The sequence below is a fragment of the Engystomops pustulosus genome, chromosome 4 (assembly GCF_040894005.1).
Source record: "Engystomops pustulosus chromosome 4, aEngPut4.maternal, whole genome shotgun sequence".
Classification (NCBI taxonomy): domain Eukaryota; kingdom Metazoa; phylum Chordata; class Amphibia; order Anura; family Leptodactylidae; genus Engystomops; species Engystomops pustulosus.
The window spans coordinates 166,468,861-166,491,863 of record NC_092414.1 but is presented as its reverse complement, the minus strand read 5'-3'; the positions used below and the strand labels follow the sequence as shown (position 1 = coordinate 166,491,863).

The window sequence follows — 23,003 nt, the reverse complement described above, 5'->3', positions numbered from 1 at the left end:
ATATTGTATTGCTGTGCATACATGTGAAGGGCTGTCAAAGATTAGAAGAAGGATCTTCAGATACATTGCTGCTTTCATTCTTAGTCTATTGTATTGCAGGATTTTTTTTTCATTAAGAATGTAATTAATACCGTAAACATGTATAAATATATATTGTACATATTGTACAATACTTCCTGTATGGGTGACCGGAATAAAAGTTATCAGTACTATACTGAGATGAATGGACGGCCTGGTGTGCGCTGCTTCTGCCCTCCTAGTAATTACATATAATCTGCCCCCTATTCTCTGTTACAGGAGCCCCCCGCTGAATTACTTCCAGAGTTTGATAACTCTGCTCCCCATCACCATGGAAATGGCCCTTGTGGTGACGTCAATGTGTCAGGATGCTGGTTCTACCGATTGCCGCACAAAGTGAGTCTGGAAAATGCACTTAATAGTCCGGATCCTACTGGCAGTCACTCAGACACTGTGAAGGTTTCCATGCGCCGATGCATTGTAGAGAGGCTGGTCTATGTAATTTATCTGTACTTTGCTTGAAGGAAATCAATTACAAAGAAGGAACATTAGTCAAGCTTTTCTTCACAGCCTCTTAATACCGGGCCGCAGACCTACGCAACCCCTGTTAGGGAAATTGGGAAACATCACAATATGCCAGAAGAAAAAGAGAAAATTCCTCTACTTGGGAATATAAACTCTGCTTCTCCGGCATTTGTGTTCTTCACACTAGAGAATGAAGGTGATGAGATAAATAGTGGGGTATTTTATCTTCTGATTGCTCATCAGGGCTTAGATGTATTCTCCTTTCTTGGAATTTAGTATTGATAATCTATCATAAGTCATTAATAATAGAATAGTGAGGGATCTGACATATGCCACACTCACCAGTTAGCTAATTAAAGGAAACATAGCACAGTATTGTTTGTAGTGGCCATGAATGGCACTGCAGCTCAGTCCTATTCACCTGAATAGAGGGGAGCTGCCAGCTGAGAGACACCTACCGATCTGACAATTATTAGATTGATATACTAATATGGAGCACTTGTAGCCTTTATATGTCCTGTAAGTTTACCTGTTGGTGAGCAATGAAAACAATGGTCTCCATAGCAATAGCAGAATTGCAGCCCTTACATCTGCACTGCCCCCAAATATGGTACATTTAGACAGCCATTTGTGGGGATGTATATTTGTGGTCGCATATACGTCCCCATAGACGGCAGTGGCAGTCCGGTGCCACGGGGAAATGATAGAGCATTCTTTATGGGCCGTGCTCCACCTTTCTCTATAGAGGGGTCACCTCCTCTCCAAAACACAGTGGCATGCCCGCCGGGCTGCGGCCAGGCGGGCAAACAGCTGTGTGTATGTACTCTTACCTTGATGAATAATATAATTCTGGCTGCATGGGCCAACATGCTGGTATAAACCTGTATACAATGTGGCCACAGGTAGCTGCTGTTAGGCTTCCTCCCATTATCAGCCCCATATATGTCACATAGGAGGCTGAATCCATGTATTTGTATAACATACAGGCATCTAGTTCCCATAACATCACCATTTTACACCTTAGGACGGTTATACCAATAATGTGGGTAGCCCATTTGCCAAGGATTTTCTTCCAAAGATGGAGGACGGGACTCTACAGGCCAGTACTGGGGGGAACAGCGCTACCCGCGCCTTAGAGATCAACAAGATGATCTCATTCTGGAGGAACGCGCACAAGCGCATCAGGTAACGTGCTGCACAGGATTCTTTTAACTTACAGGGGTCTTCCCACTTCAGCAAATTCATGATATTGTTTGTATGATGAAAAATGATACAATTTTCCAATATATTTTCTGTATCAATTCCTTACAGTTTTATAGATCTCTGCTTGCTGTCATTCTACAGAAAGCTTCTATGTTTACTTCCAGTGAACAGAAATCTGACCATGGTCACACAGGTGCACAGATCGTTGGTATAAGATAGTAATCAGAGCTGTGTGATATAACGAGCCGTGCACCTGTGTGACCATGGTCAGATTTCTGTCCACTGAAAGTAACCTAGAAGCTTTCTATAGAATGACAGCAAGCAGAGGAATTAATACAGAAATTATATTTAAAATTTATTATTCAAACAATATCAATTACTCGCTGAAATGGGAATATCCCTTTAACATTCCGCCATTTTTCTTCCAGTTCTCAGAAGGTCGTGTGGTTGAAGAAAGGGGAACTTCCACGTATAGTCACCAGGTATTTTATTGTCCTCCGTGGCTGGATGAAGTCCCTTTGGTACATATATAAATACACACAACATTGAAAGTGGCAAAGAGTTTGCAAATCACTTTTAGAAGCATTTTTATGTGAAAACGTCTTTAGTTTTGGGTTGGGGTCCACTTATATATAAGAGAAACGGCCGTTGTATTTACACCCACATACAGATGAAATCACACAGTGAAGGAATAGTAAAAGCCCTTTATGGCCGCTGTACGTGTGTGTGTGACAGGTAAATGTATAAAAGAAGCAGATTTTACCTGTAACACAGTCCATTTCAGTTTTGTAGCCTTTTCTCTATAATTAATGAAACCTGCAATTTTGTGCCTGTTCTTTGTAGCCCTCGCGTCTAATGTCTGCCTCACAGGGCAAGTAGTGGAAGGTGACAGAACCAAGTTTCTTGGCGCTTATGAATCGATGGGAGATGGTTTGGGCTGGTAGAGACACAGCAATGTGCAAATTTTATATTCAATAAAATAATTTGTTTCTTGCAGGAATCCTGATTTTGATGAAGAGCAGAAGTATGGCGCTATTCTTCCTCAGGTGGTCTCGGCTGGGACCATCACCCGCAGAGCAGTGGAGCCGACCTGGCTGACTGCCAGCAATGCACGGGTAAGAAACTGGACATTACATGTAGAGTGAATTATAGAGATGACTTTATCTTATCTGACCCACTGCTACTACTAGCACGTGCAGAATAGTACATGAAGCAGACCTGGGGCACATGCACAATAAAGCCGAGGTGTACCTCTCGCCTCGACTGAACCACACTACAGGCGCCAGTGGGGTGGTTTATAGAGCCGCACACAGCCCTGCCTGGTCCCCTTTGGGCAACATACAGTAAGCTCTGCAGGAATTATTTTGGTCTATAGTTGTAACCACTAGAAGGCTTATTCCAGAATTTAAATATTTATAATTTTTGTTTAATGACACGAGGTACCAATATGTTACAGTGTTGTTAAGTTTATATGGAGAGAGCTTGTAGGTAATGTAATGGGAAAGCAGTCTATTAGCCATAAACAGTAAATTTTATAGCATTATATTGTATGAGTGATCAGACCCCCCAGGGCAAATATCCTAGGGCAGGTTTTGCAAACCTTTTAGAGACTGAGAACCCAAACTAAATCTAAAATCTACTTAATTATCTCAAGGTGCCAGCATGGCAATTTAAGCAGTAACTTATTGCTTCTTGCTCTGTTACAGCTTTCAATCATAGCAGCGTCCTGAGGACACAAGTACAGGAGAATTTGAGAACTACAGGAGAAACTTGGATTATTATTGTAGCTATAATAGTCAGACCCAGAGCAGGAGCTACAGGGAAAATCCAGCTCTGCTCCTCCTGTATTCCCAGGCAGCCAAAAATGTGTCACTTAAAATAGCACTGAGCACAGCACATCCTGGGCTCCCTGGGACAGCAGGAGTCCTGTCTGGCAAATTCTGTGTTGTGGCGATGCCCTGGGAGTCCACAGAAAGGGCTCTAATTTCCATTCGTGGCACCCGTGCCATAGGTTTACCAGTTTAAATGAACTATCCTTTCTCTTAAACACTCATATACATAAAAAATACCCCAAACACAGCAGATATACCCACATTGGTTAATTCCTGGTTTATTAAAGTATAAAAATAATGATTCCACATCCCAAATTGCCACTTTTTCGCCATTTTTCCACACATGAAAATTTTAAATAAAAGTGGTGAAAAGGTTGTACATCTCTTAAAATGGTATCAATGAAAACATCATTTGCATATAGCTAGGCAGAGCGGAGGTATGGAAACTCTCCACATAGTTTGGGTACCTCCGCTCTGGCTAGTTAGACGCACGCACTGTGAGCCGCCTCACAGATCACTGCGCATGACGGGGGTGCAAGGCTCACCAGGCAGGCGCAAGGATTCCTGTGCGGTGGGCCATGTCATAAATGGAGGGTTGGGCAGAAGGAGGTGGGTGAAGGCTTGAATATTGATGAGCGGGGGGGCAGAGGGGAGCTACTATGTTAATTAGACAACAAATGTTGCTTTTTGAAATGTTGCACCCCCGTGACTTGAGCCGGACCTGTTGACAGGGAGCCAGCTACACTTTACCAGCACATAGTTCACGAACAACAGACCACAAAGATGTGATAATGACTAATATATAGAATGCACAGTGTCTATTGGAACCTGTCATCTCTAAAATCTAGCTTTCTACTGACAGGTTCCCTTTAAAAACCAAGCCTGTAAGAAAATGTAGTTAGTTCCCTTTTATTTATTTTTTTTGTCAATTCCACTGCAGATGGAATCGGGCTCATGTACTGGGGGTGTTAAATGGGGCCACTAGGGAGCAAACAAGGCGTGCAGTTATGTGTGAATGGTAATCTGTGCTTCCTTCCTCTGCTAGACTGACCGCATTGGCAGTGAGCTGAAGGCTATGGTTCAGACCCCTCCAGGATACCATATGGTTGGCGCAGATGTAGACTCCCAGGAGCTCTGGATAGCTGCAATCCTTGGAGAAGCACACTTTGCTGGAATTCATGGTAATGATGTGAAGATTTTACTGTAAAAGTATCAACACTTTTGGCCTTTGTTATTAAAAGCTTCTCTTGCATAGGTAGTGGTTTGTAGGGGCTCTCCATTCATTCTCCATTCCTTCCTATGGTGTCACGTAATCTTGTGCTTGTCATCTGATCCTCTGCTTTGTATCCCCACCATGGATATTGATTTTATTTCTAATGTTATACCCTTAATAGCAGGGCCGGTTCTAGACAAAGTGGGGCCCTGGGCAAAACTAAAAGTGGGGCCCAAAATTAAACTATTTTATGACCAGCAAGAGGCTCCCTTTAGTATGGTAAAACAACCTGTAATATTGGCGAATTGTATAGGAGATAGATGATAGGGAGATTGATGGGCAGCACTGTGGCTCAGTGGTTAACACTACAGCCTCGCAGCGCCGGTCAACATCTGCATAGAGTTTGTATGTTCTCTCTGTGTTTGCGTGGGTTTCCTCTGGGTCCTCCAGTTTCCTCCCACACTCCAAAAAATTACTGGTAGGTTGAATAGGGGACAGGGACTGATCTGGCAAGCTCTGTGCAGCACTGTGTAATCTGTGTGCGCTATATAAATAAAGGAATTATTATTTATAATTATTATGATAGAAGATAAATATGAAAAATGATAGAGATTTCTAGATGTAGAACTATAAAGTAGATGATATATACAGTAGATAGATATGAGTGATAAATACAGTAGAACATTGATTAATAAATAGATAAAAAGCGAGATATATAAATGGTCAGATTATAATAGATAGATAAGTAGACAGATAGATGATAGATATATAGACAGGAGATAGATGATAAGCATCTTCACCTGGGAATTCAACCAAGGGGTATTAAAAATAAAATCGAAATTACAGCAAACAGACACTTGCCCCATTTTCAAAATTGCATTAAAGAGTTTATAGACATAGGTGCCTTCATGCAACTTTGATTCAAACTGAAACATGTTATAAAAATACTTAAAATGTTACTTTGATGGCAAATAATGTGATCCAAACTGAAAATATTTACCTTCACATCTCCTAAATGTAATAGATGGACATGTGTACAATTCACAAATGTCCCATGTTGATATGTTCACATAAATAAGGCCACATAATATGACTAAAACTGAAATAACTAAATATCTGCTTTTCACCTACAAATTTTAAGACAGTCAAAACCTGTAAAATATAGCAATAAAACAGAATAAAAAGTAAAGCCGCCATAAAACCTATATAATTTTGAAAGCAGACAACCAGGCGATTCATTAGGCAATTAACATTCATAATTTCCTCTAAAATATGTACAAATCCGTATATACTCGAGTATAAGCCGAGTTTTTCAGCACAAAAAATGTGCTGAAAACCACAAACTCGGCTTATACTTGAGTCAAAAAGCCAACTAAAAAAAAAAAATCTTAACTCACCTTTCTTGCGGCCCCCGCAGTTCTTCTATGCGATCCCTCTAGCTGCGGCGCCAGGTCCATGCAATGTCGCAGTCACTGACTTCAGCCGCCGCAATCGTATTGTATGCGCCGGCAGCCAGCACACACTGTGATGTCGGCGGCGGAAAGGTGAGTTTAGATTTTTTTTTTTTTAATCAACTGTCCAGGGATCCGGCTCCATAACCGGCCGGGGATCCGGCTCCATAACCGGCCGGGGATCCGGCTCCATAACCGGCCGGGGATCCGGCTCCATAACCGGCCGGGGATCCGGCTCCAAGAGGGCACAGAGGCTGGTGGCTAAATACTTGGGCAGGGGCTGATGGCTAAATACTTGGGCAGGGGCTGGTGGCTAAATACTTGGGCAGGGGCTGACAGGCTACATATTGGGGCAGGGGCTGACAGGCTACATATAGCTGCTGGCTGTATACTACTGGGGGCAGTCTTTATACTACAGGGTGCTGCTGGCTATATACTACTGGGGGCGGCTGGCTATCTGGGGGGGCTGTGACCAATGCATTTCCCACCCTCGGCTTATACTCGAGTCAATAGGTTTTCCCAGTTTTTTGTGATAAAATTAGGGACCTTGGCTTATACTCGGGTCGGTTTATACTCGAGTATATATGATATATAAAGAAAATATACTTTCCTTAAACAGTAAGATGTGAGGAGATTATACATACCCCACATGTGTATAAATGCAGCAAAGGGAATGTTAAATCCACAGGGGACACCAAACTATTATTGCAGAAAATTGCACTGAGTATCACACAGATCTATCATTATATGTTCCCTTACACAATGGTAACCCAAATAAATAACTATATATCCATAAACCAGCTAATGAGATAATAAAAGTCACGTTTAGATGTGCGCCAATGTATTAGCTGGACAATAACAGAACCCTCTGCGCTTCATAAGAATGAGAGTGAGAACGTCATAACATAGTTGTACATAACGGAGGATGGTGTGAAATAAAAACTTTATTCCAGAACATGTGTGTGTTTGATGTTACATATAACTTTATAGACATGTTCTGGTCGCGGTGTTAATTTATAATAGCGACATTAGGCGAAGAGGATCGAATGTTCATCTTATCAGTCAATTTTCGCCAAAAAAAAAACTATCACGAAATAAAAGGCAATAAGAGAGAAAGTGTGTTCTTATATAGATCTGGATACGAGAGGGCTAAAAACATGAATATTAGTTGATTATTTCTTCTCAAAATATAGTAACATATAAAGAGAATATTTCCATTATCTGTGAGGTGCAGCAGCTCCTGTGTGCAGCAAATTCTCCCTGTAGCTGCCGGCTAATAATCTGGAGTTGGGTACAGAGGGCTGTATCTCTGGCTCTGTGACACATAGAACCTCACTTCTTTTTTCCTATGAAAGAAGAGAGTCTCCTCTTTTATATGAATCTATAGTGTTTCTAAGTGTCAGGGAAACGGAGATATTAACTGTTAAACTGCCGTTGGGAGTGATTTTTATATATAAAAATGGCACCTGATATTCTCACTTTAAACTTGAATATCTCTGGATCCCTGGCACCTAGAAACACAATTCAAGATTCATTTGAAAGAAGAGATACTCCCCTGACAATTGCCCACTTTACCTACCCATAGCGCCGGCCATGCTTAATAGAAGGATTGCCATATATCAGAACATGTCTGCTTTATTCCGGGATGGTCAGCTCTCTTGTCCTTGGGCTGTGGCATGTAACTTCCATTCAAGTACTACTTTTACAATTCCAGGAGTCTCCTAAGGCACTGAACATAGAAGGCATTCAGAGGAAATCTACCATTTGATTTGATGCATAGCTTGAGAATGCTGTAGCTACACTGATGCAGGATGATATCTTGGTTAAATTATGATAATGAGGCTCTGTCTCTTCTGTGACGGCCCCGGCACTTCGCCTCTTACCCTAATTATGCCTTGTCCTGCCCAGCATAAGCCAAGACTATGTCATCACTTTGTTGTCCCTGACAAGCAGAAGTAATCAATCACTGCACCATTCCCCTGCTGCTGTGTATGAGTCATCCAGTTCGGGTTGATTAGTCCTGTCTGGACAGTTCAGGCATTAAACAAGATATGTATCTGCATCAGTGATGCTACAGCATTGTCAAGGTATGTTTGCCTCATAATGCATCAAATCAAATGGTAAATTTTGTTTCATTCAATACTCACATTATCCTGAATCTCTCCCCATAGATGTAGAGATCTGCTCCTCCTGCTCTATACCACTATGCCTGTATACTGATACAATGAACTGTCAGCCCTGGTAACTTTAGTTCTTTGTTTCCAGGCTGTACGGCCTTTGGCTGGATGACGTTACAGGGTAAGAAGAGCACTGGCACGGACCTGCACAGTAAGACGGCCTCTACAGTAGGAATAAGTAGAGAACATGCGAAAGTCTTCAATTACGGACGCATCTATGGAGCAGGGCAGCCTTTCGCTGAGCGGCTTCTGATGCAGTTTAACCATCGGCTCACCCAAGAGGAGGCAGCGGAGAAAGCCAAGCAGATGTATGCAGTGACCAAGGGGGTCAGGAGGTGGGTAACGTTATGTACTATTATACTCCCTGCAGTTCCCAGTGTGTTTCGGACAATATTGTTACAAGCAAATGGCAGTATTGTACAGTGCACCTGCTTTCCGCTTGTGTTCCTCCCTGCAGTGGCTTAAAGGACACCTGTCATCAGGTCTTTGTCACAAGGATCCCATCACAGCCTTTATCTAGTCAATTCAAACAATAAAGAAAAGGTGATTTTATAATCATTAATATATAAGTGATGTTCCCCCTCCCCTCTCCCTGCTCATGTCTGTGTGTAATGTATAGTAAAGCATTGCTGGTGTCTATGCTGTATCTGCTGACATGTTGCATCCTCCTAATACACAGAGACACAGACATCAGCTACACAAGCACCTGACATGTTCTGCTATAACATGGCTGCCTGGAGCTGTTGTATCTCTCCTATACACACACGGGCTACAGGGGGCGCCAGCACCAGGAAGCACATGGAGGAGCCATTACACCATTTTACATCACACCATTATACAGGCTGTCAGTCATGTGTATAGGAGTATCTCATACACACAGGCTGCAGGAGCCAGCACCAGGCAGCACATGGAGAAGCCATTACACCATTCTACTTCACACCATTATACAGGCTGTCAGTCAAGTACTGGGGGTGTGGTTGTGCCTCCCACTCATGAATAGAGTGGACAGCTTGAATATGATAATGACTCAGTGGACATCTCACAGGTCATTTGCATACAGCTTTAGGACCTCATTGCTTAGGTTTACAGGCATGTAGAGGGACAATGAAGGGATAGAGGCAATGCTCTCTAATGGCAGTTTATGAAAATAGATTTTGTTTAGGGGGTTAATTTGCCTGACAGGAACTCTTTAAAGAGGTCGTCCACTTCTTCTTTCAAAAAACTGTATACTGCAGAATTCTGAATGTGATTTGTCCAATCTTCTACCATTCGGCTCTTTTCTTATGACGCGTCATTCATAGCAGTTCACTACTGTCCTGTGAGGTGACCTCTACACAGAAAGCTGAGGAAGGCCCTGGAGCTGGAGTCCTAGTTTTGTCTTGAATCAGAGTTGGTAAATATGTACTGACTCCAGCTCGAAAATTAAATAAAATTCTGAAAATTGTTTCTTGATTTGAAGTTTGAAAACATTAGTCATATATTTTATAGTGCATCAATCTAAGGCCCTTACTTCTACAAATGTGTGAAAGCTGCAAGGTCCTACACCACATTCCTGAATAGATAAAGATTCATCCATGTGTAAGCCCGCAGCCACAGACCTTTCCGGGACATGTACTAAACATATGTCAGGAAGACCACTCATGACACCAGATCATGAAGCTTATTTATTGAAATACAATTCCTGAACAAATTGAACAAGATAGGATTATATAAGTGTGAGCGAGTCTGGGGTTACCATTTACTACAGTATCACCACTTGGAGAGAGGAAGACCTGGACCCCACATCCACACATCATAGTGATCTATTGCCACTAGGCTGCAATAACAATAAAACAAACTCGAGGTTCTTAGTTACATTTTGATCAAAGTGTATAAACCCACTTACCCCGGGTCTCCACCAGCACCGCACCACAGATACAGCAGACGCCATGCAATACCGCACCATGTGAACATGTGTCTGAGCCCACATGGAATGGTGATAATTTATACCTGTTTGCATGGTGCGGTACTGCATGGCATCCACTGTTTTTGTGGTGTGATGCTGGTGGGATCCCAGGACCTGGAGCCATGGGGGCTATGCCTGCTAGTGTGGGTGCTGGCGCTGTGTTGCGGCGGTGGTGGATGCCATGTGGTTTTGTACCTTACTAGTGTAGAGACCCCACTAAAATGAGGTCTCCTTGAAGTGGTTATTGGGTTTATGCAATTTGATCAAAGTGTAACTAAGAACCTTGAGTTCATTTTGTTAATGCAGCCTAGTGGAAATAGAGCAAAGTATAGTATGTGGATGCATGGTCTGGTGCTTTTTCTCTACAAATACCAGTGTATTTGTTATTACTGATTATTGACCATTTCTGAAGTAGTAAGTGTGAGTACTTTGGCTTATTGATGCCACTGCCCTGGTGCTGAGACCAGGGTTGGCTCCAGGTTTCAGTAGGGCCCCTAAGCAACAGAGCCTCTGTGGGCCCCTTTGCAGTGAACTTAAGTGGCAGCATTAAAAATCCATAAACTAAAACAGTCTCCTGTTCCCTAGTTTCTCATACGAAGCAGCCCCCTCGTGGTTATTTTATATAAAGCCCCCCTTGCACCCTATTCCCCCCCCCCCCCCTCCATGGATTCCTTATGTACAAACTTATGTCGGACCCCCAGCACATTTTTTAAAATTGTCTGAGACCAAAACTGTTCTAGTTGCCCATGGCTGTGGAAAATTGAAAGCTGAGCTCTGATTGGTTCCCATGAACTAGTAGAAGAGTTTAGCTCTTATGATAAATCTTGTGGCTCCATGAATACCTTTTGCCTGTGAATACTCCCTAATTCCCATGCGCTCGGCCTCAGTAATCCATACTGGAGGGAGCTGTGACAATGACCTCTTTGACTCTTTTAGGTATATCTTGTCTGAGGATGCAGAATGGCTGGTAGAACAGCTACAGATCCCTGTGGAGAGGGGAGAAGAGAACTCTGTCAGCTTACAGGACGTGAGAAAGATCCACAAACTTGCATCCACAAAGTAAGAGGATTTCTTCTAACCTTGTCCTAAAATATGATGTGTGTGTATATAGATACACATATATACATTAGAGGGGGTTGTCCACTCTCAGCAAATTGTTGATATTGTTTGTATAATGAAAAGTGATAAGATCTCTGCTTGCTGTCCTTCTTTGGAAAGTTTTTATGATTACTTCCAGTGCATAGACATATGTCCCTGGTCCTTGTGATGGACAGGCGGGTACACGAGCTGTTAGTATCACATACGGTAATCAGAGCCGTGCACCTGTGTGACATCACATGACCGTGGACAGATTTCTATTCACAGGAAGTAAACATTGAAGCTTTTGATAGCAGGAAGCAAGCAGAGATTTAGAAAACTGTGAGGAAATGATACAGAAAGTATATTGGAAAATTTTTCTAATGTTTCCTTACACAAAGCATATCAATTATTTCCTTAAAGTGGAATATATATTATATAGTGGGGGGTGGTAGTAGAGGAGATTCCTCTGAAATTCTGGTGGTCATTTTCATACCATGGGCCCAGAGGGTCTAAAAATAATAAAGTAATACTTTCCTCAGTCCATGTCTCAGGCCCAGTTTGGCACCTCCTGTAATCCCTGGACTATGTTAGTGTGTGATGTTGCGTCTTCAGACCGTTCCTTCTACGCTTTATACCAGTGATGGCAAACCTTTTACAGACTAAGTACCCAAACTACAACCAAAAAAAAAACACTAAACACAAATATTTTTCGCAAAGTGTCAATACGGCAATTTGAGCAGTAACTGATTGCTCCCTGCACCGTCACATGCTTTGATTGTAATAGCGTCTTGAGGACCCCAATACGGTAGAAAGAAGGAGAAATTCAGATAATCATTGTAGCTTCCCTCCAGGGTCCTCTGAACAGGTAAAATCACAGCGCCTGGAGCAGGAGCTCCTATGTTTACTCCTCTGTCCACACTTGTCCCTACTCCTGCAGTTCCAGGCACTTTAAAATAGTGCTGAATGTGGCTGCCTGGGACCACAGAAGGAGGTCTGGCAAACTTTGTGCTTGGGATTCAACAGTCTGCCACCAAAAGCCAATAGCGGCCGCTTGCTGTTGGCCCAAAGTTTTCACCGAGACGCCACTGAGAGGTACTATGCAATTGTTGACACACAGACAAGGTAAGTATTTTTTTTTGGCCACTATGTATGACAATGAGCAGACAGGCCTTAGAAGTTCGACATCATAAAGACATTGAGGAGAAAAGTTTCATCATCTGCACCACGATCTCCACCATCATCTGCAAGTTAACATACATTTCCAGATTTGTAGGTATGAGACCTCAGCTCTAAACAGGTTTTCTTTGTCTTGTTAGCTCTAGAAGGAAATGGAACTTGATAAGTCGGAAGATTTGGACTGGAGGAACAGAGTCTCAAATGTTTAACAAGTTGGAGGACATAGCGATGAATCCCTCTCCCAGTACTCCTGTCCTAGGATGTCGCATCAGCCGAGCGCTGGAACCTGCAGCTGTAAAAGGAGAGGTAATCCCATTCTTATAGGGGTATTCTGACCTGGACATTGCCATTTAATTTTATCCATCTCATATATATATATATTATTATATTACAGTTGGATGTTATTTAAAAAATGCCACTGTGTGAAGATAATATCCCATAAATGTAGCCTCATTGTCCCTTAGGAATGAGATGGTCGTCCTTTGTTGTATGACCAACCCTATAAATAAAGTTTTTGTATATGAAATGTCTGGGAGTTGCTGCTTGTTCCACAGCGTCCTGTGGTAATGATTATTGAATACAAGTGGTTGGGCAACTCAATAGCGCATGTCTGGCCACTACTGCCAGGGTGTGGGGTGGTTGTATCCAAGGACAACAGTGGCAACATTTATCTGCACACAGGTACATTTTCTTCCCCCCAATAACATACTATTGAAGATGTGTGTATGTATATGTTTGTATATGTAGATTATGTATATGGGAATACCCCTGTAATTGGAAAACTGAGTGCTGGGCCACATTTCTAGCAATTACCAGGTCAAGCATGCATCCTGCTGCTCCACTGACTACTATGGTAGTGCTAAAAATAGCAAAGCACAGCTATCAGCACCTGTTTTTTCCCTAGACGTGTTGCTTCATTACACAGGGGTAACAGGGCACCTGTACTGATCAGATTGTTATCACCATATCCCTTATATCTGTCAGACAGTCAACAAGTGGGAAACATTTGGGAAGAGCCCTGGATTTCCTCCACCATTAGGCCTTGTATATTCTTACCAGTTGTGTGATTCTTGTTTCCCTTGTACAGTTTATAACCAGTAGAGTAAACTGGGTTGTGCAGAGTTCGGCCGTGGACTACCTCCACCTTATGCTAGTCGCCATGAAATGGCTTTTTGAGGAGTATGACATTGATGGACGTTTCTGCATTAGCATCCACGACGAGGTTCGCTATTTGGTGCGCAGTGAGGACAGATACCGAGCAGCATTGGCTCTCCAGGTCACTAATCTGCTGACAAGGTATGGATCTCATTAGCTTTGATTTTCTATTGGTAACAGCTGCTATTACTAACCCTGTACAGTTACCAGTCCGGTAACTGAGAAATATGAACTGGAAAGGCATGTAGGAATGGAGGTTTTCCCACAGCTCCAGGTCTGGGGTAAGTGTCTAGTCACTGGGTGGTGTCTGACACCCCCAAACAGCCCATGTGAATAGAGTGCAGTGACTCCTGTTCTATTCACTGCTAGGAACTGCTTACATTTTGGTGTGGTGTATTGTACTCTACAGTGCGCCCGGTGTCACATACCTATCCTTTAAAGTTTCCCATTGTGGCACAGGTAGGGTGAAGCAAATAGTTAGGCCAGACGTAGCAGTTTCTTGACTACAGGGATGGCTGCCTGTAGAAGTGTTGTTTGCACACGGTAGCTGCATTTAGCCATTGCTATGTGTTTACCGTGCATGGTGCCATTTCAGTTGAGGTAGACCGGCAGGTGGCAGTCCTGAGCACAGTTCAAGGCAGCTGTTGTCTGTAAGTACAGTTCATATATAAGGTGCACCTTTGATTTCTGAGAAAATCAAAGGATTTTTTGTGTGGCTTATAGTCCGAAAAATACGGTAAACCTCTGCATCACTTATTGTGGAATGTGCAGAAAGGAAGTAACTCTGTAAATAAGATTAGATATTATTTGTAGACATGAGGACAACATTATCCCACTGTGGAAGGCATGATGGGTTACTGCCACTCAGCTCCTATTCCAGTCCACAGCCACTATTGGCATCTGACAATCCTTAGGCCCCTGTCACACAAATGCATTAAAATTGCTATGTGCTGCCCATATTGTTTTCACACAGCCACCTATAGTACAATAGGCTATACAGTCATCCAATTACATGGCTATATTGCCCACCAGGATTTTCTCCAGTATTTCCATTCTATACACCCCATAGAAGCCTATGGGAAAGTAAAACATGTTGTGCAACATATGCTGCCTTATATACGTTTAGTATCCACAGATTTTGCGCAAGCTAGTAACATCATTTGCCAGCCCACTATATTTCATACATGCACATAAGGTTAAAAATAAATAAATCCTGTATAAGTGGCCAAATACAGTATTAAAATACACGACTGAAAAAAAGCATCATTTCCTTAGATGTCTGGAGAAACACACAGCAGCCTAATATGCCGATAACATTTGTTTCATGTTTTCAGAATATCTTAGTAGCTAAAGCTATGTATTCAACAACCCATATAGTGTGCTCTCTCATTACTCCAGGTGTATGTTCGCCTACAAGTTAGGGATGCAGGATTTGCCCCAGTCGGTGGCATTTTTCAGTGCAGTTGACATTGATCGGTGTATGAGAAAAGAAGTGAACATGGATTGTAAAACTCCATCAAACCCTGGTGGTGTAGAGCAGGGATGCGGCATTCCCCCAGGTATGTACAGTGTATACAATACAGTGTGTCTGTGGCATAACGGTTAACGGTTTTTATTAATATACAACATAATGATCTGTATAATACATTTTCTACAACAAAGTGTTCACTGAAAATGTCCCAAAACTGCTCAAGCAAAGCAATTTCTCCATTAAGATAAAGTCAAACACATAACTAGTGCAAAGTACGAGCAGTAAGATTGTAGTGACAAAAGAACTCTGTATCATGGGTAACACTTAATTTGTACCCGAAATGATGAAGAAAAAAAAAAGTATATAATCTCCAAATTTAAGCTATGGCCTTAATGATCTATTTATCATGTTGTAGCTTTTTACTCAATAATGCAAATACAGTTTCACAACTTACAATAACTGATACATTAGGGTAATGGAACAGTTTAGCAGCAACTTTTACTTTTATAAATGGCTAATCCGGTCACCTCAGATTATAATCCAGCTGGATTTGCTGTGTTAACATCGTGTTTTATTTTGTAGGTGAAGCCTTGGATATCTATCAGTTACTTGAAGTAACTAATGGTGTTTTGGAGAAAGGGAGCTGAGCCGCCTATAGTCTTCCAAATAACTCCCATGGAGTTCCTATATATTCATGACTTTCATGAAGCAAAATAATGTTTGTAGAAATGAGTTCTAGTTCATGTGTATTGCACCATGGAGGGTGTCGCATTACCAAAACATTCATCTCAATAAATCTGTGAGATTATTTGCAGTTACTTCTTCCTCCTTTTCTTCTTTGGTTCTTGGGTTTCTTTTTGTTCTGATACAGACTGAAAATGGAGAAAAGACAATATTATTTTTTTTAAAAATCACTAGAAATAATAAAGACCACTATTAAGCCATATCTGAACCCCAAATTGACACCATTATTTGTATCTGGTTGACATATGGTTCTGGGTGGTTCAGATTTACACACAGAGGAATCCCAAGGAGAACGGCACAAGCACTTACCTGCTCATTGCTGGCCTCATTCTCCTCATCAGACTCCTTTTCCTTCAGAGCTGCATCCAGACTGGCTACATTTATCCTAAAGTCTCTGGAAGTACTGAGCTTCATGTACTGCATCAGGTTGACCTAACATAACAGAAAGAGTGTTAGAAATATGGAGTATATATATGTACACGCTGCTCAGTATATATATATATATATATATATATATATATATATATATATATATACTGAGCAGCGTGTACACACACACGTGCCGCGTACCACTCCTTACACAGGGAAAAAGATAGGACATGTCCTATCTTTCCCCATGTTCCGGCGCCGTGCATCGCTAAGGAGAGTGGATGGGTGACCCCTCCTCCTCTCCATCGCAGCGAACTTATGCCAAGCCCGGCAGGTGAATGTAGCCTAAGGAAAAGTTATACTATTTTCTGTATCAATTCCTCATGGTTTTCTAGATCTCTGCTTGCTGTCCTTCTATAGAAAGCTTATATGATTACTCCCAGTGGATAGAAACCTGTCCATGGTCATGTGATGTCACACAGGTGCACAAGACCTTATACCATACAGAGTAATGAGAGTAGTGTGATATCACATGACCATGGACAGGGTTCTATCCACTGAAAATAATCATAGAAGCTTTCTATAGAAGACAGCAAGCAGAGATCTAGAAAACTGCGAGGAATTGATACAGAATGTATAGTGGGAAATTTTGTTACATTTCTTTACACAATATCAATTATTTGCTGGGACAACCCCTTTATATTTGCGCCATACCTTTGACTTTTTGGATAATTTTATTAGAAGCTCCTCGTATTTCTCAATAGCAAAGATTAAATTTGGGATTGGCTTGGTGTCTCTGAGGATTTTGGCCTATGGGGGAAAAAAAATTCTACAGTAAATAAATATTTACATGCCCAATCTGTGCAGTATGTTACAATGAACCTTTTTACTATTCCAGACATGGATACATCATACCGTAGAAATTCCAGCCACCTCCTCTTTTTTCTTCTTTTCTCCAGACATACTTTCACTTTGTATGCTCTAGAAACACCACAAAAAAGTAAGAGTTATTTCACTATGAAAGGTGTTAAACATGGAGCTTTAACACAGAAATGTATCATTTTATTCATTTACCATATTTTTGAGACCAGACATTTTTTCAGAAAATGTTGCTAAAAAATGCCTGCATATTATAGTCCAAAGGTCAAGAGGATCCAGCACTGCCAGACCCTCCTGACTAGTCTGCTGGAAATTGGGTTAAGTGCTGACATAGCATTTCACCCGATTTCTGTGAGAGCAGAACCTCTGCGATGCTCTCCCTGTCACCCCGATATGAGTATTACTGTAGGAACTAGAGTGACTGATCCTTAAACTCTTTAATGCTGCCAGTAATAGGTCAGCATGGGACCAAAGAAGAAGAGCTGTGTATGTATGTAGCAAAGGGTGTGTGAGTGAATGGATGTAGCAGAGCTGTGTGTGACCAACAGGGAATTTATAATTGGTGTCAAATATATTTTTCCTATTTGGATGACCGATTCTTGGGTGTGTTACAGTCCCCAAATTATAGTATATAGCATCAATCTATTCTACAATACTGTACATACAAGATAGTCATCACTTACATCAGATCCCAGCCCCAGAAAAAAATTGATTTTCTAATCTGAATGATTCCAGTGTGTGTAACTCATGTTTTAACATAAAAAGGAAGGCTAAAAAGGATAACTCGTACCCTGATGGTATAGTGGTAAATGCTGGTGACAGGTTCTTTTTGCATATTAACAAGAATCTAGTTAATTCCTTAATCATACCTGTGCGTAGGTGATGAAGGCGTAGCACTGTGGTGTAAGGTGTGAGCCAGAAAGTTTTACCTATAGATGAGGAAAGGTTTAGATACAATATTGTGTGAATTATACAAATAAAATTGGGATCTGACAAACAGTGAGAAGCTGATATGAACCTACCAACTTCTCAAATCGGTTTGGGATCTTTGCTGCATGACTGGTGCAAACCTGCAAATACTGAACATACAACAAGTGAGGTTTGTCAGAAAGGATATTCTCAGGATATTATAGTGAAAGTTGTAAATGCTTCTAGCTATGGCTTTAACATGGAAATATTCCTATAATTAAATACTTTACACAGTTCTATAATAAAAGGGTAATTGTCGGTTAAAGGGAACCTGTCACATTTTTCACAAATAGTTAGTGGCAGCTTCCCGTAGAGCCCGATTAACTGCCTATAGTGAGTCGAGATGGGCATGGCCTCCTCAGGCAGCATCCAGCAGCTTCTCCCCAAGCTTTCTCTTCATGCAGCAGTAATGTCATGTGACCAGGGTGACATCATTGCAGGTCATTTAGCCTTCTCACATTCGAAAACTGTACACCAAGTATATATCATAAAATCACAGCAGCCTACATGGAGGGGAGTATAAGTCCATGCAGGCATGCTATTTTTATGTGGTTAGATATGTGCAGTTTGCTGATGATAAGCTAAGATAATTACGAGCGCTCATTAGGAACCTGCCTCTAGCTGTATTTGTGAAAATGTGGTGACAGGTTCCCTTTAAAGTACATCACAAATATGTCCTGTATAACATTCTCTGCATATTTTCTTTTTTTTAATTATAGGTACCCATTAATGTTTTAAAATTAACATTTTTCCAGTAACTCACATATTTCACTACAGATGTCAAGACTGTGTACATTTTTGTAAGTTCTTTTAGCAAAGTGTCCATACAGCTTCCTGCCGGCAGCGCTGTCTGCACCAGCTCATGACATGCAGTCAATAATGTCCCAAGCTGAAGAATGATCGCCTTCTCCACAGGTTCTCTGGGATCTGTAGCCTGGGTGTCACCTTCTGCTGCCAAAATACAATATTTTGCAAATGTTTCCGATATATCTATAACTTTAAAATCTGTCTAGGCAAAACAGGTGCGTTACGTACAAGATAGGTTTTTTTTTTTGAGGGAGATTTATCAGAAGCGTTTGGTTTCCATCGACAACTAGAACAGTTTTATCTCAATCAGAGCTCAGCTATAATTTTATAAACAGTTGTGGGAAAATGAAAGCTGAGCCCTGATTGGTTACCATGGACAGCTGCAACAGTTCTGTTCTCAGACACTTCTGATAAATTCTGCCCTATGTTTGTTCTTAAGTTGAATTTGTATGCAAGTTGGAACTGGTATAATTAGTAAGTGCAACGGCAGCCAAATTATATTTTGGGACCTGTGACAATTCAATTTCCAAAATTTGGGACTAACATGGGAACAATAAATTGTATTGTAGACACCTTACATTTGTACATTACAGTCTTGGACTGAAGTACAGTGAATTTCCAGCATCCAGAGATCTTCAGCAGAGGTCACAGTGGACACAGAGGTCCGTTTGTAACAAGGGGTCATCATAAAGTGATGGCTTGTCCCTTCACAACTGGTAGCTGGGTCTCACCTTGGGGAGCCCCAGCAATTTCAGAGATGCCAGGCTTTAGCATTGTGTGCTCTTCTGTATTTGCATTAACTTGAATCGGACAGTATGCCGTTCTTTGTATTATTGAAAATACAGAAATGGTTTGGCATTTGTTAGCGACATGTGAGCACTATACTAGATTGGAAAACCCCATTAATGTACAAGTGTATAAAATCACTACAACATTAGCATTACATTGTGCTACAAACTGTATAGCAATGTTTTTGTGTCTCACTGACAGAAAAACATCCAGCTAACAACTAACTACATTTACATGAGATAAAGCCCTTTTACACATAAGATTGTAGCAATACCTACTTACCAGGCAACTTTTCTGAACTAAGCTGAACTTTTAGTTTTGTAATCAGCCAATCCACTTCATCCAGCACCTTTGCAGCTTGACCCAAGACCAAAAGCTGGGAAACAAAAAAAACAGCACAATGGTGGAACTTTAATAAAAAATGTGTTGAAAGCTCTAGATTGTAGATGTGGTTTTATCCACAGGATGAAAGTATCTGATCGCAGTGGGGCCCACGAGTGGCTGCCTGGTGTGCATACACAGCCATGACTCAATCTGCTTATATTGGACCTACTGGCTGTCCTGCGAGTCCTATATAAGTGGCTTGAGTCATGGCTGTGTATGCACACCAGGCAGTGTAGTACATTCCTGCTGGTCAAGAATACACCACCAAATGTGTATTACGTCCTCCACTCTCTCCCCTGATGGCAGATGTTGGGGGAGATATATATCAGCGACCTGATCTCTAACTGATCAATCATTTTGTTCTCCTTGAGAGGAGCTACATACAGTATAAGAGAAGGCTGCCAATAGCTTCTATGCTTTTCCACCATCCCCCCAAGCCAAGAGCGCAGGTATACGAGACACATGATGATTGGCCCAAAAAATATCTTATCTTCTCTATGGGCCGCATTAGTTAAAAAACTCAAATGAGCTGAATAATTGCTATAATAAAGAACTTTATATATTATCACACCATGGAGGACAACACAATGCAGCAATAAGTAAAACTAATCGTACTTACAGTGACAGTCGGTGCTGCGGTCTTTACATTTACAATACGGAAATGTGATTGTTTTTCAACTTCAATGTCCTAGAAGTGGACAATAAGAGGGTTTCATCATGTAAATCAGTGATTATATAATAACCACCTTCTTAACACTTATGCATTATAAGATTTGGCTGCATTGTCGGAGCAGCTCTGTGGTCTCAACTACAGCTTGCATACATTTAACTGAAGTCACCCTAATTTATAATACAGGTACAAAAGAAAAATTTAAATCAATGAATATGAACCCCTTAAGGACCATTAATTTGGATGGTTGTGAAAGGGTTAAATGAAGATTTCTTCCTACCTGATCTATATCTCCAAGATGTCCATGGATATCCTGTGAGAGCTCACGAAGCAGACTTACTGGGCTCTTGAATAAAGAATGCATATTGAAGAGAAGCGTCATGATTCCCTTACAGAATTGGACATCCTCTATAGAAAAGGAATATCAATATATGTGACTGTCATACACAATGGATGAAGTTACCATTTAGAAAGGGAATCATTGCAATAAAACAGACAATTAGGATTCTAGTGCTAATAAGGAGGGCATTGCTATATCTCCTAGCTGTACATATGTGATGGATTTAAACATTGAAAAGTGCATTAAACACGAGCTAAGGGAGAAACTGGTATAGGAGGCAATACTAGCCTACGCACAAGAGCTTACAATCTTACAAAGGGAGTGACAGTAGGAGACGGTAGAAGCTGCTCACAGATTTGCTGCGGCTCATGGTAGGATTTGTCTTAAGAGTTAGGCTTAGAGGTTACATTTTAGGGTTTTGAAGATGTGAGAACTTTGAGGTAGTAAGTACATAGAGTATGGGAGGTGAAAGGGATAAATCCTGGGGACGGTTGTGAGAAGCAAACAAGAACGTTTTTGTAGGAGCACAAACAAGTTGGACATAAGTAAAAGCAGGGAAAAAGTCTGGCTGTAAACTGACAGCAAACAGAGATACTGAAAATATTGAGAAATTGATGCAGATCACATATCACAATGGTGAAAGAAATTTGGTTTTATGACAGATAAAACACATTACATATCAGAGGCAGACAAGGATGTGATTGAGCTCACATTTATGTACATTAAGAACGTATGTTGTAAATTTTATCAAAAAATCTCAGGCAAGAGTCAAAGGGATCTTTTGCCTCTGGGTACAAATCTAAAACATTCAGCACTTCCATCTTTTTTTTTTTTAAACTGCTGCAAAATTAGAGCAGAAATAAGAATAAGAACAACAGAAATAAGAATTGCAGAAGAGGACTTTAAAATTGCTTTAAAATATAGTATACAGTTATAACGCTCATACATTTACATCAAGGATGTATTTTACTTTTTATCACTTAGCCCTCTTCTTACCGAGATCAGTCTCTTTACAAATTTTCACAGTCCATGACAGCATCTGTACAAACTGAAACGGATTTACAAACAGAGACAATTTCTTTACTTACATTTCAAAATACAAAAATAAGGCTACATTCACACTACGTGTGCCTGCCGTGCTACACACGGGGCATGAGAAAGGAGGAGAGGGTGAGCACTGCTCGCCCCCATCCCTCTCCATAGAAAATAGTAGATATGGCTTTATCTTTTTGCGGCTACAGCTTGGAACAGTGAGCGCATGCGCCATAGCTGTCTATGGGGGACATCTGTACAGCCGCAAGCTTACATTTTCCCCACGGTGCTGTAAATGAGCCCTAAGTGGAATATTTCCACTGAAGTTTTTCTCTATAGGATCCGATACAGATATAAATATTAACCAAAATACTTAGTTTGAAAGGGGCCTTTTCTTGCATCTATTAGAGATGTAGATTTTGCAGCAGATCATGCAATTTACATTACAAATATTGCTAAATTCTGCAACATAAAAATGATTACACCCCGGATAAGATGTAGATAATTCTTGCTGTGTCACTAAAAATCTGAAAACCCCACAAACTTGTTTTGTACAAAATCTGCCAGAATGAACTCTTCACTCTCTACACACTGACCTGCTGAGAAGATGGCTCCAGAAACCTGTACAATGTCGACAGGACACTGACTAGTAGCACGGCCTCTTTGCTGTTAAATTCATCCTCTCCGGAGCTCAGCTGGTTTGTAAGGGATCGCTGTATAGAAACAATATAGATACTCGGAAACTGCAGAACAACTATGGAAATCCATGGTGAG

General features: G+C 41.2%; 2 protein-coding genes across 4 annotated transcripts in view; one reads left to right on the top strand and one right to left on the bottom strand.

The window, feature by feature from the left end:
• The window catches only part of POLG (DNA polymerase gamma, catalytic subunit), a 31,150-nt gene extending 15,185 nt beyond the window's left edge, over positions 1-15,965 (top strand). The window contains exons 12-22 of the mRNA XM_072148493.1: positions 298-414; positions 1,568-1,728; positions 2,175-2,228; positions 2,744-2,861; positions 4,624-4,759; positions 8,508-8,754; positions 11,301-11,423; positions 12,761-12,926; positions 13,708-13,916; positions 15,174-15,334; positions 15,829-15,965. Of these exons, the coding sequence (XP_072004594.1) occupies positions 298-414; positions 1,568-1,728; positions 2,175-2,228; positions 2,744-2,861; positions 4,624-4,759; positions 8,508-8,754; positions 11,301-11,423; positions 12,761-12,926; positions 13,708-13,916; positions 15,174-15,334; positions 15,829-15,893 (1,557 nt within the window). The 3' untranslated portion in view covers positions 15,894-15,965. The remainder of the gene's footprint in view (positions 1-297; positions 415-1,567; positions 1,729-2,174; positions 2,229-2,743; positions 2,862-4,623; positions 4,760-8,507; positions 8,755-11,300; positions 11,424-12,760; positions 12,927-13,707; positions 13,917-15,173; positions 15,335-15,828) is intronic.
• FANCI (FA complementation group I) overlaps positions 15,372-23,003 on the bottom strand; it is a 29,158-nt gene continuing 21,526 nt past the window's right edge. For 2 of the 3 annotated variants that reach the window (XM_072148489.1, XM_072148491.1), the window contains exons 27-38: positions 22,826-22,942; positions 22,194-22,245; positions 21,138-21,265; positions 20,807-20,875; positions 20,086-20,179; positions 18,971-19,158; positions 18,261-18,317; positions 18,108-18,167; positions 17,275-17,340; positions 17,074-17,169; positions 16,300-16,422; positions 15,372-16,118 (exon numbers count right to left, since the gene is read on the bottom strand). In XM_072148489.1, the coding sequence (XP_072004590.1) occupies positions 16,062-16,118; positions 16,300-16,422; positions 17,074-17,169; positions 17,275-17,340; positions 18,108-18,167; positions 18,261-18,317; positions 18,971-19,158; positions 20,086-20,179; positions 20,807-20,875; positions 21,138-21,265; positions 22,194-22,245; positions 22,826-22,942 (1,107 nt within the window). In that variant the 3' untranslated portion in view covers positions 15,372-16,061. The remainder of the gene's footprint in view (positions 16,119-16,299; positions 16,423-17,073; positions 17,170-17,274; positions 17,341-18,107; positions 18,168-18,260; positions 18,318-18,970; positions 19,159-20,085; positions 20,180-20,806; positions 20,876-21,137; positions 21,266-22,193; positions 22,246-22,825; positions 22,943-23,003) is intronic. The other variant, XM_072148492.1, reaches the window with a different exon arrangement.